Source organism: Dendrobates tinctorius, unplaced genomic scaffold (assembly GCF_039654945.1).
Source record: "Dendrobates tinctorius isolate UK_male_01 unplaced genomic scaffold, ASM3965494v1 ptg000111l, whole genome shotgun sequence".
In the NCBI taxonomy this organism is placed as follows: domain Eukaryota; kingdom Metazoa; phylum Chordata; class Amphibia; order Anura; family Dendrobatidae; genus Dendrobates; species Dendrobates tinctorius.
This window is the reverse complement of record NW_027361779.1, coordinates 30,181,928-30,199,166: the sequence shown is the minus strand read 5'-3', so window position 1 is coordinate 30,199,166 and position 17,239 is coordinate 30,181,928. Positions and strand designations below refer to the sequence as shown.

At 50.1% G+C, this 17,239-nt stretch overlaps 1 protein-coding gene across 1 annotated transcript in view; it reads right to left on the bottom strand.

Annotated features, from left to right (window-relative positions):
• Window positions 1–17,239, bottom strand: part of RARS2 (arginyl-tRNA synthetase 2, mitochondrial) — a 106,456-nt gene that overhangs the window by 51,022 nt on the left and 38,195 nt on the right. The window contains exons 9-12 of the mRNA XM_073589604.1: window positions 15,111–15,269; window positions 13,347–13,453; window positions 13,180–13,275; window positions 4,636–4,696 (exon numbers count right to left, since the gene is read on the bottom strand). Coding sequence (XP_073445705.1) covers window positions 4,636–4,696; window positions 13,180–13,275; window positions 13,347–13,453; window positions 15,111–15,269 — 423 coding nt within the window. The remainder of the gene's footprint in view (window positions 1–4,635; window positions 4,697–13,179; window positions 13,276–13,346; window positions 13,454–15,110; window positions 15,270–17,239) is intronic.

Genomic DNA, 17,239 nt, shown 5'->3' with positions numbered 1-17,239 from the left:
GAGAAGATCTGGACGGTCTGGAAGCCTCTAGGGGACGTCCGCGAGCATGTTCACCAACTCCGCGTACCAAGGGCGTCTCGGCCAGTCTGGAGCCACTAGGATGACTGGGATGCCCTCTGACTATCTTTTTGACCACTCTTGGAATGAGGGCAAGGGGAGGAAACAGGTAAGGCAGCTGGAACTGGGACCACGGAATTACTAGGGCGTCGCAACCGACGGCTAGAGGATCCCTGGACCTGGCTACAAAGTGAGGAACTTTGTTGTTCATCCGAGATGCCATGAGATCGACGTCCGGGGTGCCCCAATGCTGGCATATCTGACTGAAGACTGTGGGATGAAGGGACCATTCGCCTGACGCTAGACCTTGGCGACTCAAGAAGTCGGCTGCCCAATTTTCCACCCCTGGAATGTGAACAGCGGAGATCGCCGGAACGTGACGCTCTGCCCAGCGCAGCATCCTTGCCACTTCTGACATTACCTGCCTGCTGTGAGTACCGCCCTGGTGGTTTTTGTACGCCACAGCCGTGGCGTTGTCTGACTGAATGCGGACTGGTTTGCCTACGAGGAGATGCTGCCAACGAAGGAGAGCAAGGAGGATTGCCCTCATCTCCAGAAGGTTGATGGGCAGAAGAGTCTCCTAGGCGTTCCAGTGCCCTTGGGCCGTTTTCTGATGGTAAACCGCCCCCCCCAGGAGACTGGCATCGGTGGTGAAGACCTGCCACCGAGGCGGAAGAAAAAACCTTCCGCGGAGAACTGACGCCGGCAATGCCCACCAAGTCAGCGATTGTCTGACTCTGAGCGGAAGAAGAATGGGGCGGTCCAGAGAAAACGAGGTCTTGTCCCAGACTGAGAGGAGGAACAGTTGGAGAGGGCGAGAGTGGAATTGTGCGAAGGGCACTGCTTCCATGGAAGCTATCATCTTCCCCAGGACCCTCATGCAGGACCTAAGGGACTTGATCCTCGAGCGTTGTAGGGACTGGATCCTTTTGGAAAGGGTTGAAAACTTGTCCCTCGGTAGAAACACCCGGGCTAGATTCGTGTCGAACCCCATGCCCAAAAAGGTCAGACGTTGGGTAGGGCACAGGATGGACTTCTCCTCGTTGACTATCCATCCGAGGCGGCTGAGGGCATCCAAGGTTATCTGAAGACTATGAAGACAGTCTTGGCGGGACGAACCCTTGATCAGGAGATCGTCCAGGTAAGGAATGATAAGAATCCCTCTGGATCGAAGGATGGCCCTGACTGTTGCCATCACCTTCGTAAAGACACGGGGAGCGGAGGCTAGTCCAAAGGGGAGGGCCGTGAACTGATAGTGATTGTCCTGAATCGCAAAGCGGAGGTATCTCTGATGCCGCAGAGAAATGGGGATGTGGAGGTAGCCATCCTGTATGTCCACAGAGCAGAGAAACTCTCCGGATCTTCACGTGGCGATTGAGTAACTTGAGGTCCAAAATTGGACGAAGAGAGCCGTCCTTTTTCGGGACTACGAAGAGAATCGAGTAGAACCCTAAAAACCGTTCGTTTGCAGGAACGGGAACGATGACCCCTGCGGAAAGGAGGGAGGAGATGGCCTGAAGGAACCCTGGAATCTGTGATCGCTGTCTTGGGGATCGAGACAGAAAGAAGCGACTGGGGGAGAAGAAAAACTCGATTTTGTATCCGGATGTGATGATTTCCCTGACCCAAGAGTCGTCGATAATGGATAATCATGCGTCTTTGAAAGAGGAAAGTCTGCCTCCCACCCTGGAAAGATTTCCAGGCGGGGGTGACCCGTCACTTAGATGAAAATCTGCCGGATCGGGAGCCTGAGGACCTGGAGGGCTGACATCTGGATCACCAGCGGGGAGCTGGCTTATAAGAAGGCTTTCTCCGGTCTCTGGAAGCAGGATGCCGGTACTGCTGGGATGAACCTTCTGCGGGAGAGGAGGGGCGAAGGGACCTAAATGGCCGAGAAGCCTTCCTGTTAAAGAACCTCTTAGGGCGGGACTGGGGAAGGGAAATGCTCTTTCCACCAGTGGCATCCGAGATTCGCATTCCACGACCTCAACCAAAGAATGCAGCGTATGGCTACTATGTTGCTGTTAGCTCTTGCTACGCACCCAGCCACGTCCAAGGAGGCAGCCAAAAGGTATTTGCCCGCATGACTAAATTGGTCTGCTAAATCCGCCAGCTCGTCCTGAGGGGCTGCTGCTGAAATGCGTTTGCGCAAAATCTTTGCCCAAGCAGAAATTACCTTCGCCACCCAAGCGGAGGCGAAGATAGGACAGAGGGAAGCGTCGGATGCCTCAAAAATTGACTTAGCCAACAACTCTATTTGCCTGTCTGTTGGATCTTTAAGAGAAGCTCCGTCCGGAAGGGAAAGAACCGTCTTAGAGGAAATCCGAGAAACTGGTGGATCTACCTCGGGAGCTTTGGTTCATTTCGTGACTAGATCTGCATCGAAGGGATATAGTACATCTGAGTACTTGCGGCCTGAAAAAACGTTTCTCAGGATGTTGCCAGTGATTGGCTAAGGAAGTGTCAAACTCTTTGTGATTAGGAAAGGTTCGAGATGGAGGCCTCGCTTTCTTAAAGGAAACAGGGCATTCCTGAGGGGGTGCCTTATCCTCCTTTATCTTGAGAGTTTGGAATATAGCCGATATGAGACCATATCTACCATATCCCAAGTTCTAGCTATGTTGTCCGCTTCTGAGTCAGATCCAGATTGGGAATCATCGTCTGACCTAGGATCGTCTGTTGAGGATGGAGACAGAGAGCGTAGCCTGGGAGAAGCGGAGGGACCCTGCGAACTGGAAGAAGAGCCAGACAGGACCCGCTTCCTAGAGCCCCTACCCGGCTTGTCCGTCTGAGGGTCGCGGTCAGGTGCTGGCGACTCACCGTGAGAGGCGGTCGGCGCACAGGTGGCTGCACATAGCTGGGGTAACCGCTCTAAGACCTGGACCAGAGATTGAGACCCTTTCGTGAGATCAGAGACCGACTGAGACATCGCCACGGCCCACTCAGGGGGTGGGGTGCTCTCAACCCGGGGCTCGGAGAGCTCCTGAGGGGCAGACATGGAGGAAGGGCTGCAGGACGGACAGAAGGGAGACGACTGACCTGATACCCACTTCTTTTTACAGCGCGCGCAGGCGTAGTGAATAGCGGTGGGTCCTAGAGCAGAGAGCCCCTGCAGGATTGGGCATATGTCAAAGGGGTAGAAACACTGCCTGATGTGGAACTGCGGATGGGAGCTAATTCTATCGTCAGCTGAAGCAGCGCCGAGCCTACCGAGGTTCAGATGCAGAAAAAACAGCGTTGTGTCCCCCAGGAAGAAATCTTGTGAAGAGAGAGGCAGGAAGAGACGCTAGCAGTGGGCGGGGATTAATCGCCAAGCCCTGATTGGAAGAGGACCGAGGAGGGGGCGCGGTAAATGTCCCACTGACAGGGCTGAAGTGAAAGCAGCCCTGTGATATGCTGTAAAAGTGCGCGAAGAAAGCGCGCGCAGGGAGAGGGGAGAAGCTTCCATATCTTTTTTTTTTTTTAAATGAAAGTGAAAGTGCTCCCTCTGCCCTCATGAGCGACGGCGCGCCCAGAGCAAAGAAACCACAGGGACAGGACCCACAGAGACCGGGAGGCCACAGGGATAGGAAAGTCACAGGGACAGGGCAGCCACCGGGTAGGATGCTGCCTGTGGAGGCCACCGCTGAACCCCCCGATGATAAGCGCGTCTAACAGTGCTTGGAGAAGGAAAACTGGCGGGAAATTCAAAAAGGGGGAAGGGTATTGATCCTGATAGCGTGGTGCAGGGCTGTATTTTAATACAGCGCAGTACTGGCTGTAACGCTGCAGGGCTAGGGTCCATATTTAAGAGCCGGGCTGGAGGGGACATCTGGATCCGCTTACCTGACGTCCTTGAGGAGGATGACCGCAGGGGCCCACGATAGCCAGCAGGCCCCTGGGAGAAACGATCCTCATTACCCGCACTATGTCCGTATGGTGCAGAAGACGGCTCATGGTAGGGGAAACGTCACCGCTGGCGACCGCCGTCTTCCTCTCAGCCCTGTCCCGGGAGAGGGGTGAGGAGGGTACTCGGCTAGGACCGGCCACCGTTATAAGCCCATAGCACCCGAGGGTGATAGGGGAAGGTCCTGCCTGCGGTCCTGAGAGGTGCGATGTGGGCAATACCACATTGCTCGCTCAGCCGCATTAATAGGAAAAGCAGGATGAACTCACATCCCGTTTCCTGATGCTGTATCTGGAAAAGAAAGGGAAATCATTAAAAAACACAACTAAAACCTGAAAAGAAAAGGATTAAATGCGGATCTGGGGAGATCCCGGTCCGCCTCCTACAGACACTAAGCACAAACTGAGGTGCTTGGTACCTGTCGGTGGGTGTATACTGCCAGGGAGGAGCTAATTTTCTTGTTTTGCATAGTGTCAGCCTCCTAGCAGCAGCAGCATACACCCATGGTATTCTGTGTCCCCCAATAAGGCGATAAAGAAAAAACATTTAGTTATTTTTCTGGCAGATAAACATTATGGGGACGCGTGGCTGCCAAAGAGAGTCCAAAAGAACACACCACTGACTCCTTAGGCCAAGATGTATGTGCATGATGACTGTTCTCATTGGGGATAATGGATAACCTAAATACATACCACATACACCATTTCATCAAAGTTGTATTTCTCCATCCTGTCAATTGCAGCAGCTACGTCTCTAAACAGATTGCAGGAAACAAAACAGAGAACACAATCAGAACTAGGAACAAATAGGGGAAAATCAGAAGAGTCGTAATGTACGATACACGCTCATTTGTATCATATTAAGACAAATATAAACTTATTAACCCCTTAACGACCGCCAATACGCCTTTTAACGGCGGTAATTACGGGTACTTAAACCACAGCACCGTTAATTCACGGCACTGTGGAGAAAGTAAATAGCGCCCCCAGTGTCGGATTTTCTCCGGGGTCTCGGAGCAGAGACCCCAGAGAACATGAATCGGGTCGGTTTTTACCGACCCCGCTTTTGCGATCTCCGTTATTAACCCTATAACGGCGACCACAAAAAAAAAAAGCCGCGATTTTGCATCTAATTTCTCCTTCCTTTGATGTGATCGCACATCAGAGGAGAGAGAAATAAGGTCCCCGATCCCCCCCCCCCCCCCCCCGTACCTCCCGGTGGTCCTCTGTCCCCTCCCGGTGGTCCTGGGTCCCTGTGGTTTCCTCCGGTGGGCGCCGCCATCTTGGATCCGGAGAAAATGGCGGGCGCATGCACAGTGCACCCGCCGGGAATTCATCCATTCATTCATTTTGATCACTATGATAAACTATCATAGCGATCAAAATAAAAAAAATAGTAAATAGTCACCCCCGTTTATCACCCCCTTAGATAGGCAAACATAATGAAATAAAGAAAATATTTTTTTTTTCATTTTTCCATTAGGGCTAGGGTTAGAATTAGGGTTAGGGCGGATTAGGGTTAGAATTAGGATTAGCATTGGGGTTAGGGTTGGAGCAAGAATTGAGGGGTTTCCACTATTTACCAACTTTGGGGGTCTAATTTCTCCTGTTACCCTTGGGAAAATAAAAAAATTGGGGGCTAAAAAAAAAAAATCACTTTTGGAAAAAAAACAAAAGAAAAAAAACGACTTCACAACTCTGCATTATAAATGTCTGTGAAGCACTTGGGGGTTCAAAGTGCCCACCACACATCTAGATCAGCTCCTTGGGGGGTCTAGTTTCCAAAATGTTACTTGTGGGGGGTTTATACTGTTTAGGCACATCAGTGGCTCTGCAAACGCAACATGACGCCCACAGAACATTCCATCAAAGTCTGCATTCCAAAATGGCGCTCCTTCCCTTTCGAGCTCTCCCATGCACCCAAACAGTGGTGTCCCTTCCACATATGGGGTATCAGCATACTCAGGACAAATTGCACAACTTTTGTGGTCCAATTTCTCCTGTTACCCTTAGGAAAATAAAAAATAGCGGGCTAAAAAATCATTTTTGAGGAAAAAAAAGTGATTTTTTATTTTCACTGCTCTGCGTTATAAACTTCTGTGAAGCACTTGGGGGGTCAAAGTGCTCACCACATATCTAGATAAGCTCCTTTAGGGGTCTAGTTTCCAAAATGGTGACACTTGTGGCATTTTTTCCCTGTTTAGGCACATCAGGGGCTCTCCAAAAGCGACATGGCGTCCAATCTCAATTCCAGCCAATTCTGCATTGAAAAAGAGAGATTTTGGGTTCTTACCGTAAAATCTCTTTCTTGGAGCCACATTGGGGGACACAGATGACCATGGGTGTATGCTGCTGCTGCTAGGAGGCGTACACTATGCAAAACAAGAAACTTAGCTCCTCCCCGGCAGTATACACCCACCGACAGGCACCAAGCACCTCAGTTGGTGAAAAAGCAGTAGAAGCAACCAAAACCATAAACATATGTACCAACTCCAAGGGACTCTCAGACACAACACGGTACTAATTAAACAGGGCGGGTGCTGTGTCCCCCAATGAAGGCTCCAAGAAAGAGATTTTACGGTAAGAACCCAAAATCCCTCTTTCTTTATCGCCTTATTGGGGGACACAGATGACCATGGGACGTTCCAAAGCAGTCCCGAGAGTGGGAACAGCAATAAAGGAACGAAATAAGGAAGGGCTTAGGTCGGTCGATGCGCCACCGCCGCCTGCAGCACCTTCCTACCAAGAGCAGCATCAGACGAGGCCTGGGTATGAACCCTGTAGAACCTCGCGAAGGTGTGCAAAGATGACCAGGTCGCGGCTCTGCAAAGTTGTAAGGCCGAAGCCTGGTGTCGCACAGCCCAAGAAGCCCCTACAGCTCGGGTGGAGTGGGCTTTCACCCCCGGAGGAGGCCGTTTCTCCTGAAGACGATAGGCTTCCAGGATGGTAGACCGAATCCAACGAGCAATTGTGGACTTGGAAGCCGGAAGACCTTTCCGGCGACCCTCAGAAATGACCAACAAGGAATCAGATTGGCGAAAGGAAGCGGTCCTGGCAAGGTAAACACGCAAGGCTCTCACTACATCCAGTTTGTGGAGCGACTTTTCCAGAGGATGAGCAGGCGCAGGACAAAATGATGGAAGGACGATATCTTCGTTAATGTGAAAGGGGGATACCACTTTCGGAAGGAAAGAAGGAACTGGCCTGAGAACAACCTTATCTTGGTGGAGAATAAGGTAAGGAGAACGACAGGATAAGGCCGCCAGCTCAGAAACTCTCCTGATGGAAGTAATGGCGATCAGAAAAGCCACCTTCCATGAAAGAAAAGACAGAGGGATGTCCTGAATCGGCTCGAATGGCGCCTTCTGGAGAGCGCCAAGAACAAGATTGAGATCCCATGGATCTATCGGAGAACGATGAGGAGGAGCCACATGGGCGACTCCTTGGAGAAAGGTCTTCACTTGCGGTAAGGAAGCCAGATCCGTCTGGAAGAGGATTGCTAGGGCAGATACCTGGCCTTTGAGAGTACTGAGGGATAGGCCCGCATCCAAGCCGGATTGGAGGAAACCAAGAATGGAAGGAATTGAGAACGATAGTGGAAAAACATCGTTTTCATCACACCAGCGAAAAAAGGCCTTCCAGTACCTATGGTAAATGCGGGAAGAAGCAGGCTTCCGAGCCTTAATCAAGGTCTGAATGACCCGGTTGGAAAACCCTGATTCCTTCAGAATCGCGGCCTCAACGGCCATGCCGTTAAACTCAGAGATTGAGAACTCTGGTGGTAAAGGGGGCCTTGCGAGAGAAGATCTGGACGGTCTGGAAGCCTCCAGGGGACGTCCGTGAGCATGTTCACCAGCTCCGCGTACCAAGGTCGTCTCGGCCTGTCTGGAGCCACTAAGATGACCGGGATGCCCTCTGACTTTATCTTCTTGACTACTCTTGGGATTAGGGCTTAGGTGGGATTAGGTGGAACTGGGACCACGGGATTACTAGGGCGTCGTAACCGACGGCTAATGGATCCCTGGACCTGGCTACAAAGTGAGGAACCTTGTTGTTCATCCGAGAGGCCATGAGATCGACGTCCGGGGTGCCCCAGCGCTGGCATATCTGACTGAAGACTGTGGGATGAAGGGACCATTCGCCTGACGCTAGCCCTTGGCGACTCAAGAAGTCGGCTGCCCAGTTTTCCACCCCTGGAATGTGAACGCCGGAAATCGCCGGCACGTGACGCTCTGCCCAACGAAGTATCCTTGCCACTTCCGACATCACCTGCCTGCTGCGAGTAGCGCCCTGGTGGTTTATGTATGCCACGGCCGTGGCGTTGTCTGACTGAATGCGGACCGGCTTGCCTACTAGAAGATGCTGCCAACGAAGGAGAGCGAGGAAGATTGCCCTGATCTCCAGAAGGTTGATGGGCAGAAGAGTCTCCTGGGCGTTCCAACGCCCTTGGGCCGTTCTGACAGTAGACCGCCCCCCATCCTAGGAGACTGGCATCGGTGGTGATGACCTGCCACTGAGGCGGGAGAAAGGATCATCCGCGGAGAACTGACGTCGACAACGTCCACCAAGTTAGCGATTGTTTGACTCTGAGCGGAAGAAGAATGGGGCGATCCAGAGAAAACGAGGTCTTGTCCCAGACTGACAGGAGCAACAGCTGGAGAGGGCGAGAGTGGAATTGTGCAAATGGCACTGCTTCCATAGAGGCTACCATCCTCCCCAGGACTCTCATGCAGGACCGAAGGGACATGACCCTCGAGCGCCGAAGGGACTGGATCCCCTTGCGAAGGGTTGAAAACTTGTCCCTCGGTAAGAACACTCGGGCCAGATTCGTATCGAACTCCATGCCCAAAAAGGTCAGACGCTGGGTAGGGCACAGAGTGGACTTGTCCTTGTTGACTATCCATCCCAGGCGTCCGAGGGCATCCAAGGTTATGTGAAGGCTGTGAAGACAGTCTTGGCGGGACGATCCCTTGATCAGGAGAACGTCCAGGTAAGGGATGATAAGAATCCCTCTGGATCGAAGGATGGCCATGACTGTTGCCATCATCTTCGTGAAGACACGAGGGGCGGAGGATAGGAAGAAGGGAAGGGCCGCGAACTGATAATGGTTGTTCTGAATCGCAAAGCGGAGGTATCTCTGATGCTGGCGAGAAATGGGGATGTGGAGGTAGGGATCCTGTATATCCACCGAGCAGAGAAACTCTCCGGGCTCTATTGAGGCTATTACCGACCGCAGAGACTCCATCTTGAAATGGCGGATCTTCACGTGGCGATTGAGCCGTTTGAGGTCCAAAATTGGGCGAAGTGAGCCGTCCTTTTTTGGGACTACAAAGAGATTCGAGTAGAACCATAAAAACCGCTCGTTTGTAGGAACGGGAACGATGACTCCGGCGGAAAGGAGAGAGGAGACGGCCTGAAGGAACCCTGGAACCTGTGATCGCTGTTTTGGGGATCGGGACAGACAGAAACGACTGTTTGGGAGGGAAGAAAACTCGATTTTGTATCCGGACGTGATGATTTCCCTGACCCAAGCGTCGTCGACAACGGATAGCCATGCGTCCTTGAAAAAGGAAAGTCTGCCTCCCACCCTGGAAAGCTTTCCAGGTGGGGGTGACCCGTCACATAGATGAAAACCTTCCGGATCGAGCGCCTGAGGACCTGGAAGGCTGACCCCTGGATCTCCAGCGAGGGGCTGGCTTATACGACGGCTTTCTCCGGTCATTGGAAGCAGTGTTACGGTCCTGCTGGGATGAACCGTCTGTGGGAGAGAAGGGGCGAAAGGACCTAAAAGGCCGAGAAGCCCTCTTGTTAAAGAACCTCTTAGGACGGGACTGAGGAAGGGAAGTGCTCTTTCCACCTGTGGCATCCGAGATTAACTGATCCAGCTTGGCGCCAAAGAGCCTAGTGCCGTGAAATGCCAGGTTGGTGAGTGACTTCTTTGAGATAGTATCCGCATTCCAAGACTTCAACCAAAGAATGCGGCGTATTGCCACAATGTTGCTGTTAGCTCTAGCAACGCACCCTTCCGCGTCCAAGGAGGCGGCCAGAAGGTACTTGCCTGCGTGATTAATTTTGTCTGCTAAATCTGCCAGCTCGTCTTGAGGAGCTGCCGCTGAAACGCCCCTGCGCAGAATTTTTGCCCAAGCCGAAATGGCTTTCGCCACCCAAGCGGATGCGAAGATAGGGCATAGGGATGCACCGGATGCCTCAAAGATAGACTTAGCCAACGACTCTATTTGCCTGTCTGATGGGTCCTTGAGAGAAGCTCCGTCCGGAAGGGAAAGGACCGTCTTAGAGGAAATACGAGAAACTGGTGGATCTACCTCAGGAGCTTTGGTCCATTTCGTGACTAGATCCGCATCAAAGGGATAAAGTACATCTAAGTACTTGCGGCCTGAGAAACGTTTCTCAGGATGTTGCCAGTGGTTGGCTAAGGAAGTGTCGAAATCCTTATTAGGGAAGGTTCGAGATGGAGGCCTTGCCTTCTTAAGGGAAACAGAGCATTCCTGAGGGGGGGCCTTATCCTCCTTAATCTTGAGTGTTTGGTATATAGCCAATATGAGACTATCTACCATCTCCCGAGTTCTAGCTATGTCGTCCGCCTCTGAGTCTGATCCAGATTGTGAATCCTCGTCTGACCCCGGATCGTCTGCCGATGAGGGGGACGAGGAGCGTAGCCTGAGAGAAGCAGAGGGACCCTGCGAACCGGAGGAAGAGCCAGACAGGACCCGCTTCCTAGAGCCCCGACCTGGTCTGTCCGTCTGAGGGCCACGGTCCGGTGCTGGCGACTCACCATGCGAGGCGGTCGGTGCACAGGTGACTGCAGATAACTGAGGTAACCGCTCTAAGACCTGGACCAGCGATTGAGACACCTTTGTCAGCTCAGAAACTGACTGAGACATCGCCACAGCCCACTCCGGGGGTGGGGTGGTCTCCGCCCGGGGTTCGGAGTGCTCCTGAGGGGCCGACATGGTGGAAGGGCTGCAGGAGAGGCAGAGGGGAGACGACTGACCCGAAGCCCACTTCTTTTTACAGCGCGCGCAGGCGTAGTGAGTAGCGGTGGGTCTGGAGCAGAAGGCCCTTGCGGGGTTGTGCATAAGTCTTAGTGGCAGAAAAAACACAGCCTGAGGAAACTGCGGGGGGGGGGGAGCTAAGTTAGGTGTCAGGGATAGTCAGCGTCTAGCCTACCGAGGATCAGAAGCGATGTGTCCCCCAGGCGAGGTCCGGAGAGAAGGAGGAAGAAGATCGCAATCCAGGAAGAAACGCTGGCGGTGGGCGGGGCTAAGCCACCGCACGGCGCGATTGGCTGAGACCCCAGAGGGGAGGGGGACGGCCAAAGACACTGACAGGGCTGAAATGAAAGCAGCCCTGAGATAGGCTGAAAAAGCGCGCGGGGAAAGCGCGCGCAGGGAGAGGGAGGACACCTTTGAAAATGAAAATGAAAGTGAAAGTGCTCCCTCACTTTCACTAGCGACGGCGCGCCCGGGCTTGAAAGCGCTCCCTCCCTGTAGGCTGATAATGAGGACGGGGAGCGCTGATAGAAGGAGCGCTGACGGAGGAAGCGCGCCCCCCCCCCCCCCACGACAGGAGGGACGCGCGCCTGTCAGAGCGGTGGTTCAAGGGGCGGGAAATTCAAAAGGAGGAGAGGTACTCTGCTGTCCTAGATTGGCCTGTGAGCGCAGGGCTGCAGGGAACATTCAGAAAAGCTTACCTGATGTCCCTGAAGAGGCTGACCACAGGGGCCCGCGATAGAGCGCAGGTCACTGGGAGAGGTGATCCTCAGTACCCGCACCGCCGTATGGTGCAGAAGACGGCTCCAATCCCCGTGTCAGGGGAAACGTCACCGCTGGCGACCGCCGTCTTCCTCTCAGCCCTGTCCTGGGAGAGGGATGAGGAGGGGAATCGGCTAGGACCGTCCATCCATGGCCCCTAGTACCCGAGGGTGATAGGGGAAGGTCCTGCCTGCGGGCCTGAGAGTTGCGATGTGGGCGATACCACATTGCTCGCTCAGCCGCATTAATAGGAAAAGCAGGATGAACTCACATCCCGTTTCCTGAGCTGTATCTGAAAAAGAAAGGGAAAATCATTAAAAAACAACAAAAAACCTGAAAAGAAAAGGATTAAATGCGGATCTGGGGAGATCCCGGTCCGCCTCCTACAGACACTAAGCACAAACTGAGGTGCTTGGTGCCTGTCGGTGGGTGTATACTGCCGGGGAGGAGCTAAGTTTCTTGTTTTGCATAGTGTCAGCCTCCTAGCAGCAGCAGCATACACCCATGGTCATCTGTGTCCCCCAATAAGGCGATAAAGAAAGTCAAACGGTACTCCTTCCCTTCTGAGCTCTGCCGTGCGCCCAAACAGTGGTTTACCCCCACATATGGGGTATTGGCATATTCAGGAGAAATTGCACAACAAATTTTGTGGTTTATTTTCTCTTTTACCAGTTGTGAAAATAAAAAAAAAATTGGTTCTGAAGTAAATTTGCAAAAAAAAGTTAAATGTTAATTTTTTCCTTCCACATTGCTTAAGTTCCTGTGAAGCACGTAAAGGGTTAATAAACTTCTTGAATGTGGTTTTGTGCACCTTAAGGGGTCCAGTTTTTAGAATGGTGTCACTTTTGGGTATTTTCTGTCATGTACACCCCTCAAAATGACTTTAAATATGATGTGGTACCTAAAAAAAGGTTTTGTAAATTTTGTTGTAAAAATGAGAAATCGCTGGTCAACTTTTAATCCTTATAACTTCCTAACAACAAAAATTTTTTTGTTTCCAAAATTGTGCTGATGTAAAGTTGACATGTGGGAAATGTTATTTATTAAGAAATGTATGTGATACATCTATCTGATTTAAGGGCATAAAAATTTAAAGCTTTAAAATTGCAAAATTTTCGCCATATTTCCATTTTTTTCATAAATAAACACAAGACATATCGAAGAAATTTTACCACTAACATGAAGTACAATATGTCACGAAAAAACAATCTCAGAATCAGCGGGATCCGTTAAAGCGTTCCTCATAAAGTAACAGTGGTCAGAATTGTAAAAATTGGCCTGGTCAGTTAGCTGTAAAATGGCTCTGTCACTAAGGGGTTAAACTAACTGCATACGTGTTTCCTGTTCACAACTTCATATTGGCCATTTTTCAGAGCCGTTTATCATTTCATTAGAATTAAATTACTGAGAAATGGCCCCCGAATTTGGAAATGATTCCATTTAGGAAGTCTTATAATAATGTCACCTTGTAATATACAGAGAAGAGCCATCACTACGCATCACTGTTGAGTAAGCGGACAGGTCTCCATGTTCTGTCAGGTCTACCACTCCAGTGCCCTCTCTGTAATAGAAAGACCAGTTCTTAGTACTTATTATGCCACAAGTGGGAAATTAATGTGTAACAAATCATACTTCGTTATCGTGAGAACATTTTTGCTTCGTAAAACGTTTAGCACGTCTTGTGATTTTTCCCTATAAAAAGACTCGCCGGCATATTCATCAAACTGTACACCAAGGCGCTGTGAAGAAAGAAAAACGAATGTCGGTGATAAAGTTATCAGACATGACACGATTAAGAAATTTAAATGCCTTTTATTCTTTTTTACAATAAATGGGACTTAATTTTTTTATATATTGAACATTTTTTTTTTTCCAATATGGGTCAGGGATTCAAATGACGTCTATATTATTTGCCTGGAATGTTAACCTCAGTGACGCTAGGTGCAGGCGACTGTATGCCATCATGACAAGAAAACGGGCTCATGACGCAAATCACACTGATCAAATTCTGATTACTGTTTGATCACAGTATGCTCCAATTCTCTCGGATGAGAAGATTGAAAGAAAAATATCACCTTCTCCATCCTGTGAGTGTGTGGAAATCAGACTGTACTCAGATGTCCAATGGTTTCCACAGACTCATTGACATGCATGGCCAAGTGCGATCCGAATATTGGATCAAACTCGGCATGTAGCTTTTTTTCAATCCTCGGACCGGCTTGGTCCAAGGAGAAACCATCTGCCATGTACATGGCCCCATAGCATAGTCCCGAGTGCGATCCGATGTTTTGTCAGATCACACTAGCACCTATAAAGATATCGTCTGCAAGAGTCATTACAGGAGAAAATCAATCTATTCTTCAAGTGTTCTCATGACTTCCTAATCTGTATACACAGAGCTTGTCCAGTGCAGGGAATGAGAAGACAAACATGGTAATAAATGAGGTCTGCCTTCTCTGTAGGGAGTCTGGCTGTGTGCCATAGTCGGCTCCCTGCCCGCGCAGCTGCCCAATGTCCTGTGGCTGCTCTACTAGTGAGATTTTAGAATGTCACTGCAGAATAAAACAGGGACCGCCCAGACGTGTGGTCTGGAAGTGGTTATAGGGGTGGTCAACCATTGGGGATAACTTTTTACTTACTTAAATGCATGGAGTTAGGGTAAAAAATAATTTTTGCAATTGGGGTCCAACAAAAATTTTCAACATAAATTTTGCCTTCTATTATCTATAACCCTCTGTATTGTCATGTCTATTGTGGTCTACAAAGTGAGAAATCTGATAATCCGTCAGTGAGCTCATTCAGATTGAATGATGGGAGCGTGGGTAACTTTTATCTGTCTATTTCCAAGCTCCTCTCAGCTGACTTATGACCACATTAAAGATGAAGGTGCGGGTAAACCAAGAGCCTGTAAAAGCAAAACGGTGCAAAGTTTTTAATGAAACCCAATTGCAAAAATGATATTTCATCACAAATACATGCATTTAAGTAAATAGAAAAAAAAAAAAAAAAAAGATTCCCAAAAGTGAACAACCCCCCTTTAAGCAAAAAGTAACTAGATGTTAAAGCCTTTGCAGGCATTCAGCCTGATCAGACAATGGCCATGGAGAGATGCCACGGCACACTGGCTGGGGCGGTTGCTCAGGCATGGGTACTCTACGGTACAAGTTGTCTTGATAATTGTACTGACCATCATCTCCACCTCAGATGTCAGAATATGCCTGCACGATTTTTTTTTTTTCTTTAAAAGGCAATGTTTTCCAGCCTGCGGCTTAGGCATAACACAGTGCAATGTACAGTGCAATTTTCTGTTGCTGCAGAAGACCGGCTGCCTGTAGTAGACATAGCTTGCAGAGAACGTTCGGATTTATGTTGTGCTCTAATGAATACATTATGTACCTTATAGACTTTGGAGTACTCCTCAATGCTCAGACCTCTAAAGTGTGTCCATAGAGAAAGCGCTTGTGGGTGTCCGCTCTCAAGTTTTCTCATAAATTCAAGGGCTGATTGTTTCATCTCTTCATCTTTTTCTGCTTCTGCATTGACTTTCACATACAACTATGCATCACACATAAAAAAACAAACCATGAGAAACAATACTATTTTAATTGTCACGAAAAAATGTCTAATAAGATTTGTGAGGTCTATTGCACAGTTAGGTGGGTTCTCCACTACTAGAAAAAAATAATATTAATGGGCTCAGGGTGGTGAAAGAAAACAAAAACATGGATTTTTGTGATAACTCACCGTAAAATCGTTTTCTCCGAGACGCTCATTGGGGGGACACAGGTACTGTGGGTGTATGCTACTGCTGTCTGGAGGCTGACACTAAGTGAAAAAAAGAGGTTAGCTCCTCCTCCGCCGTATACACCCTCGCCCTGATTGCGGGCGGAATCAGTTTGGTGCAAAAGCAGTAGGAGATCAAACAAAAATCAGACAACATCAACCTTAATGCAGGTAACAACATGTCTAGAAAAACACCACCCTAATATCATTAAAAAAAAAGTATATTAATTAAACAAAACAGAAGCCAATCTGGCTATCAGGGTGGGTGCTGTGTCCCCCAATGAGCGTCTCGGAGAAAAGGATTTTACGGTGAGTTATCACAAAAATCCATGTTTCTCCTTCGCCTCATTGGGGGACACAGGTACTGTGGGACGTCCTAAAGCAGTGCCTGGGTGGGATGTTTACTCACTGATCCAAGCTACATGCACCTCCTGTCTAAAGGTGTGCCACCGCTGCTTGGAGAATCCTTCTACCCAGGCTCACTGTCATGCCCGCCATGTCTGTTATGCCGCATGACTCCTGGAGCGGTGTGCACGTGCACTGAATTCTCATGCCCGTTATGTCTCGTGCTGCAAGATGCCTGGAGCGGTGTGCACGCGCGCCTTACCTCATGGATGCACGCCATTGCTAGGTAACCATCCGTCTCTGCAATCCTCTGTATTCCTGGAACCCCTGATCATGTGACCTTTCCTATGTTCAAGTGCTGTCTGATTCTGCAATCATATATGTATTCCTGATCATGTGACCTTTCCTATGTGCCAGCACTGTCTGATTCTGCAATCCTCTATGTAATCCTGGAACCCCTGATCATGTGACCTTCTCTATGGTTCAGCGCAGTCTGATCTAGCAACGCTCTCTATGATCCTGGAGGACTGAACCGGAAGTCCTTCCCCGATTCTGACCCGGAAGTCCAGGTGCTATGGTGCTATATCAGACCGCCCCTTCAGGTCGGGGCCTGAATATCGTGTTGCTTCCCTGCATGGCTGCTTGGCCTGCTCGGTCGCTCCCTGTATTCTGTGCCCCTGCACACGCTCTGTGCTTGTACTCTGTCTCTTGTCTCGTGCTATGTCTTGTGTTGTCTCTCGTGCCATGTTTGTCCTTGCCTTGTGGTACTACCGCTGTTCTCTGACTTAGCCTGTTTTGCCATGTCTCGTCTTAGCTATTCTTTGACTTGTAGTCCTTCCTCTGTTCTCTGCCTTGCCTGTTTCGCCATGTCTGGCCTTTGCTATTCTGAGCCTTGTAGTACTTCCGCTGTTCTCTGCCTTAGCCTGTTTTGCTATGTCTTGCCTAAGTTCTTCCTTGCTCTTACCTATGGTGCTCTGTTGTGCCTCCTGGCACACGCACTATTCCTCCTCTCTTACCTTATGTGCGCTATTGCACATTTCTACGCTAGTCTCAAGGTTCTCCCTTGACCCGGCTCTGGGCTTCGGCCTACGCTCCGCTGCTAGCTCTGTTCTCGCTCTGACCTGGCTCTGTGTTCCTGCCTACGTTCCGTTCATTGTTCCGTACCATGCATAGATTTGCCTTGTTTCTTGCTTTGCCTTGCCTTGTTTCTTCGTGTGCCCTTTGCATGCACCTGGCCTTCCTAGCCTCCTGCTTGTGCCTCAGCCGTGCCCGTCGGTCAGTGACAGCTGTGTCGCCTCCTATGCCCCAGCCGGGTTCGCTGGAGTTCTGTCCGCCTGTTTGTGCTGCAGCCTGTCCAGCTAGCCAGTGACCCAGCCGTGCTCTCTGTGCTTCCTTGC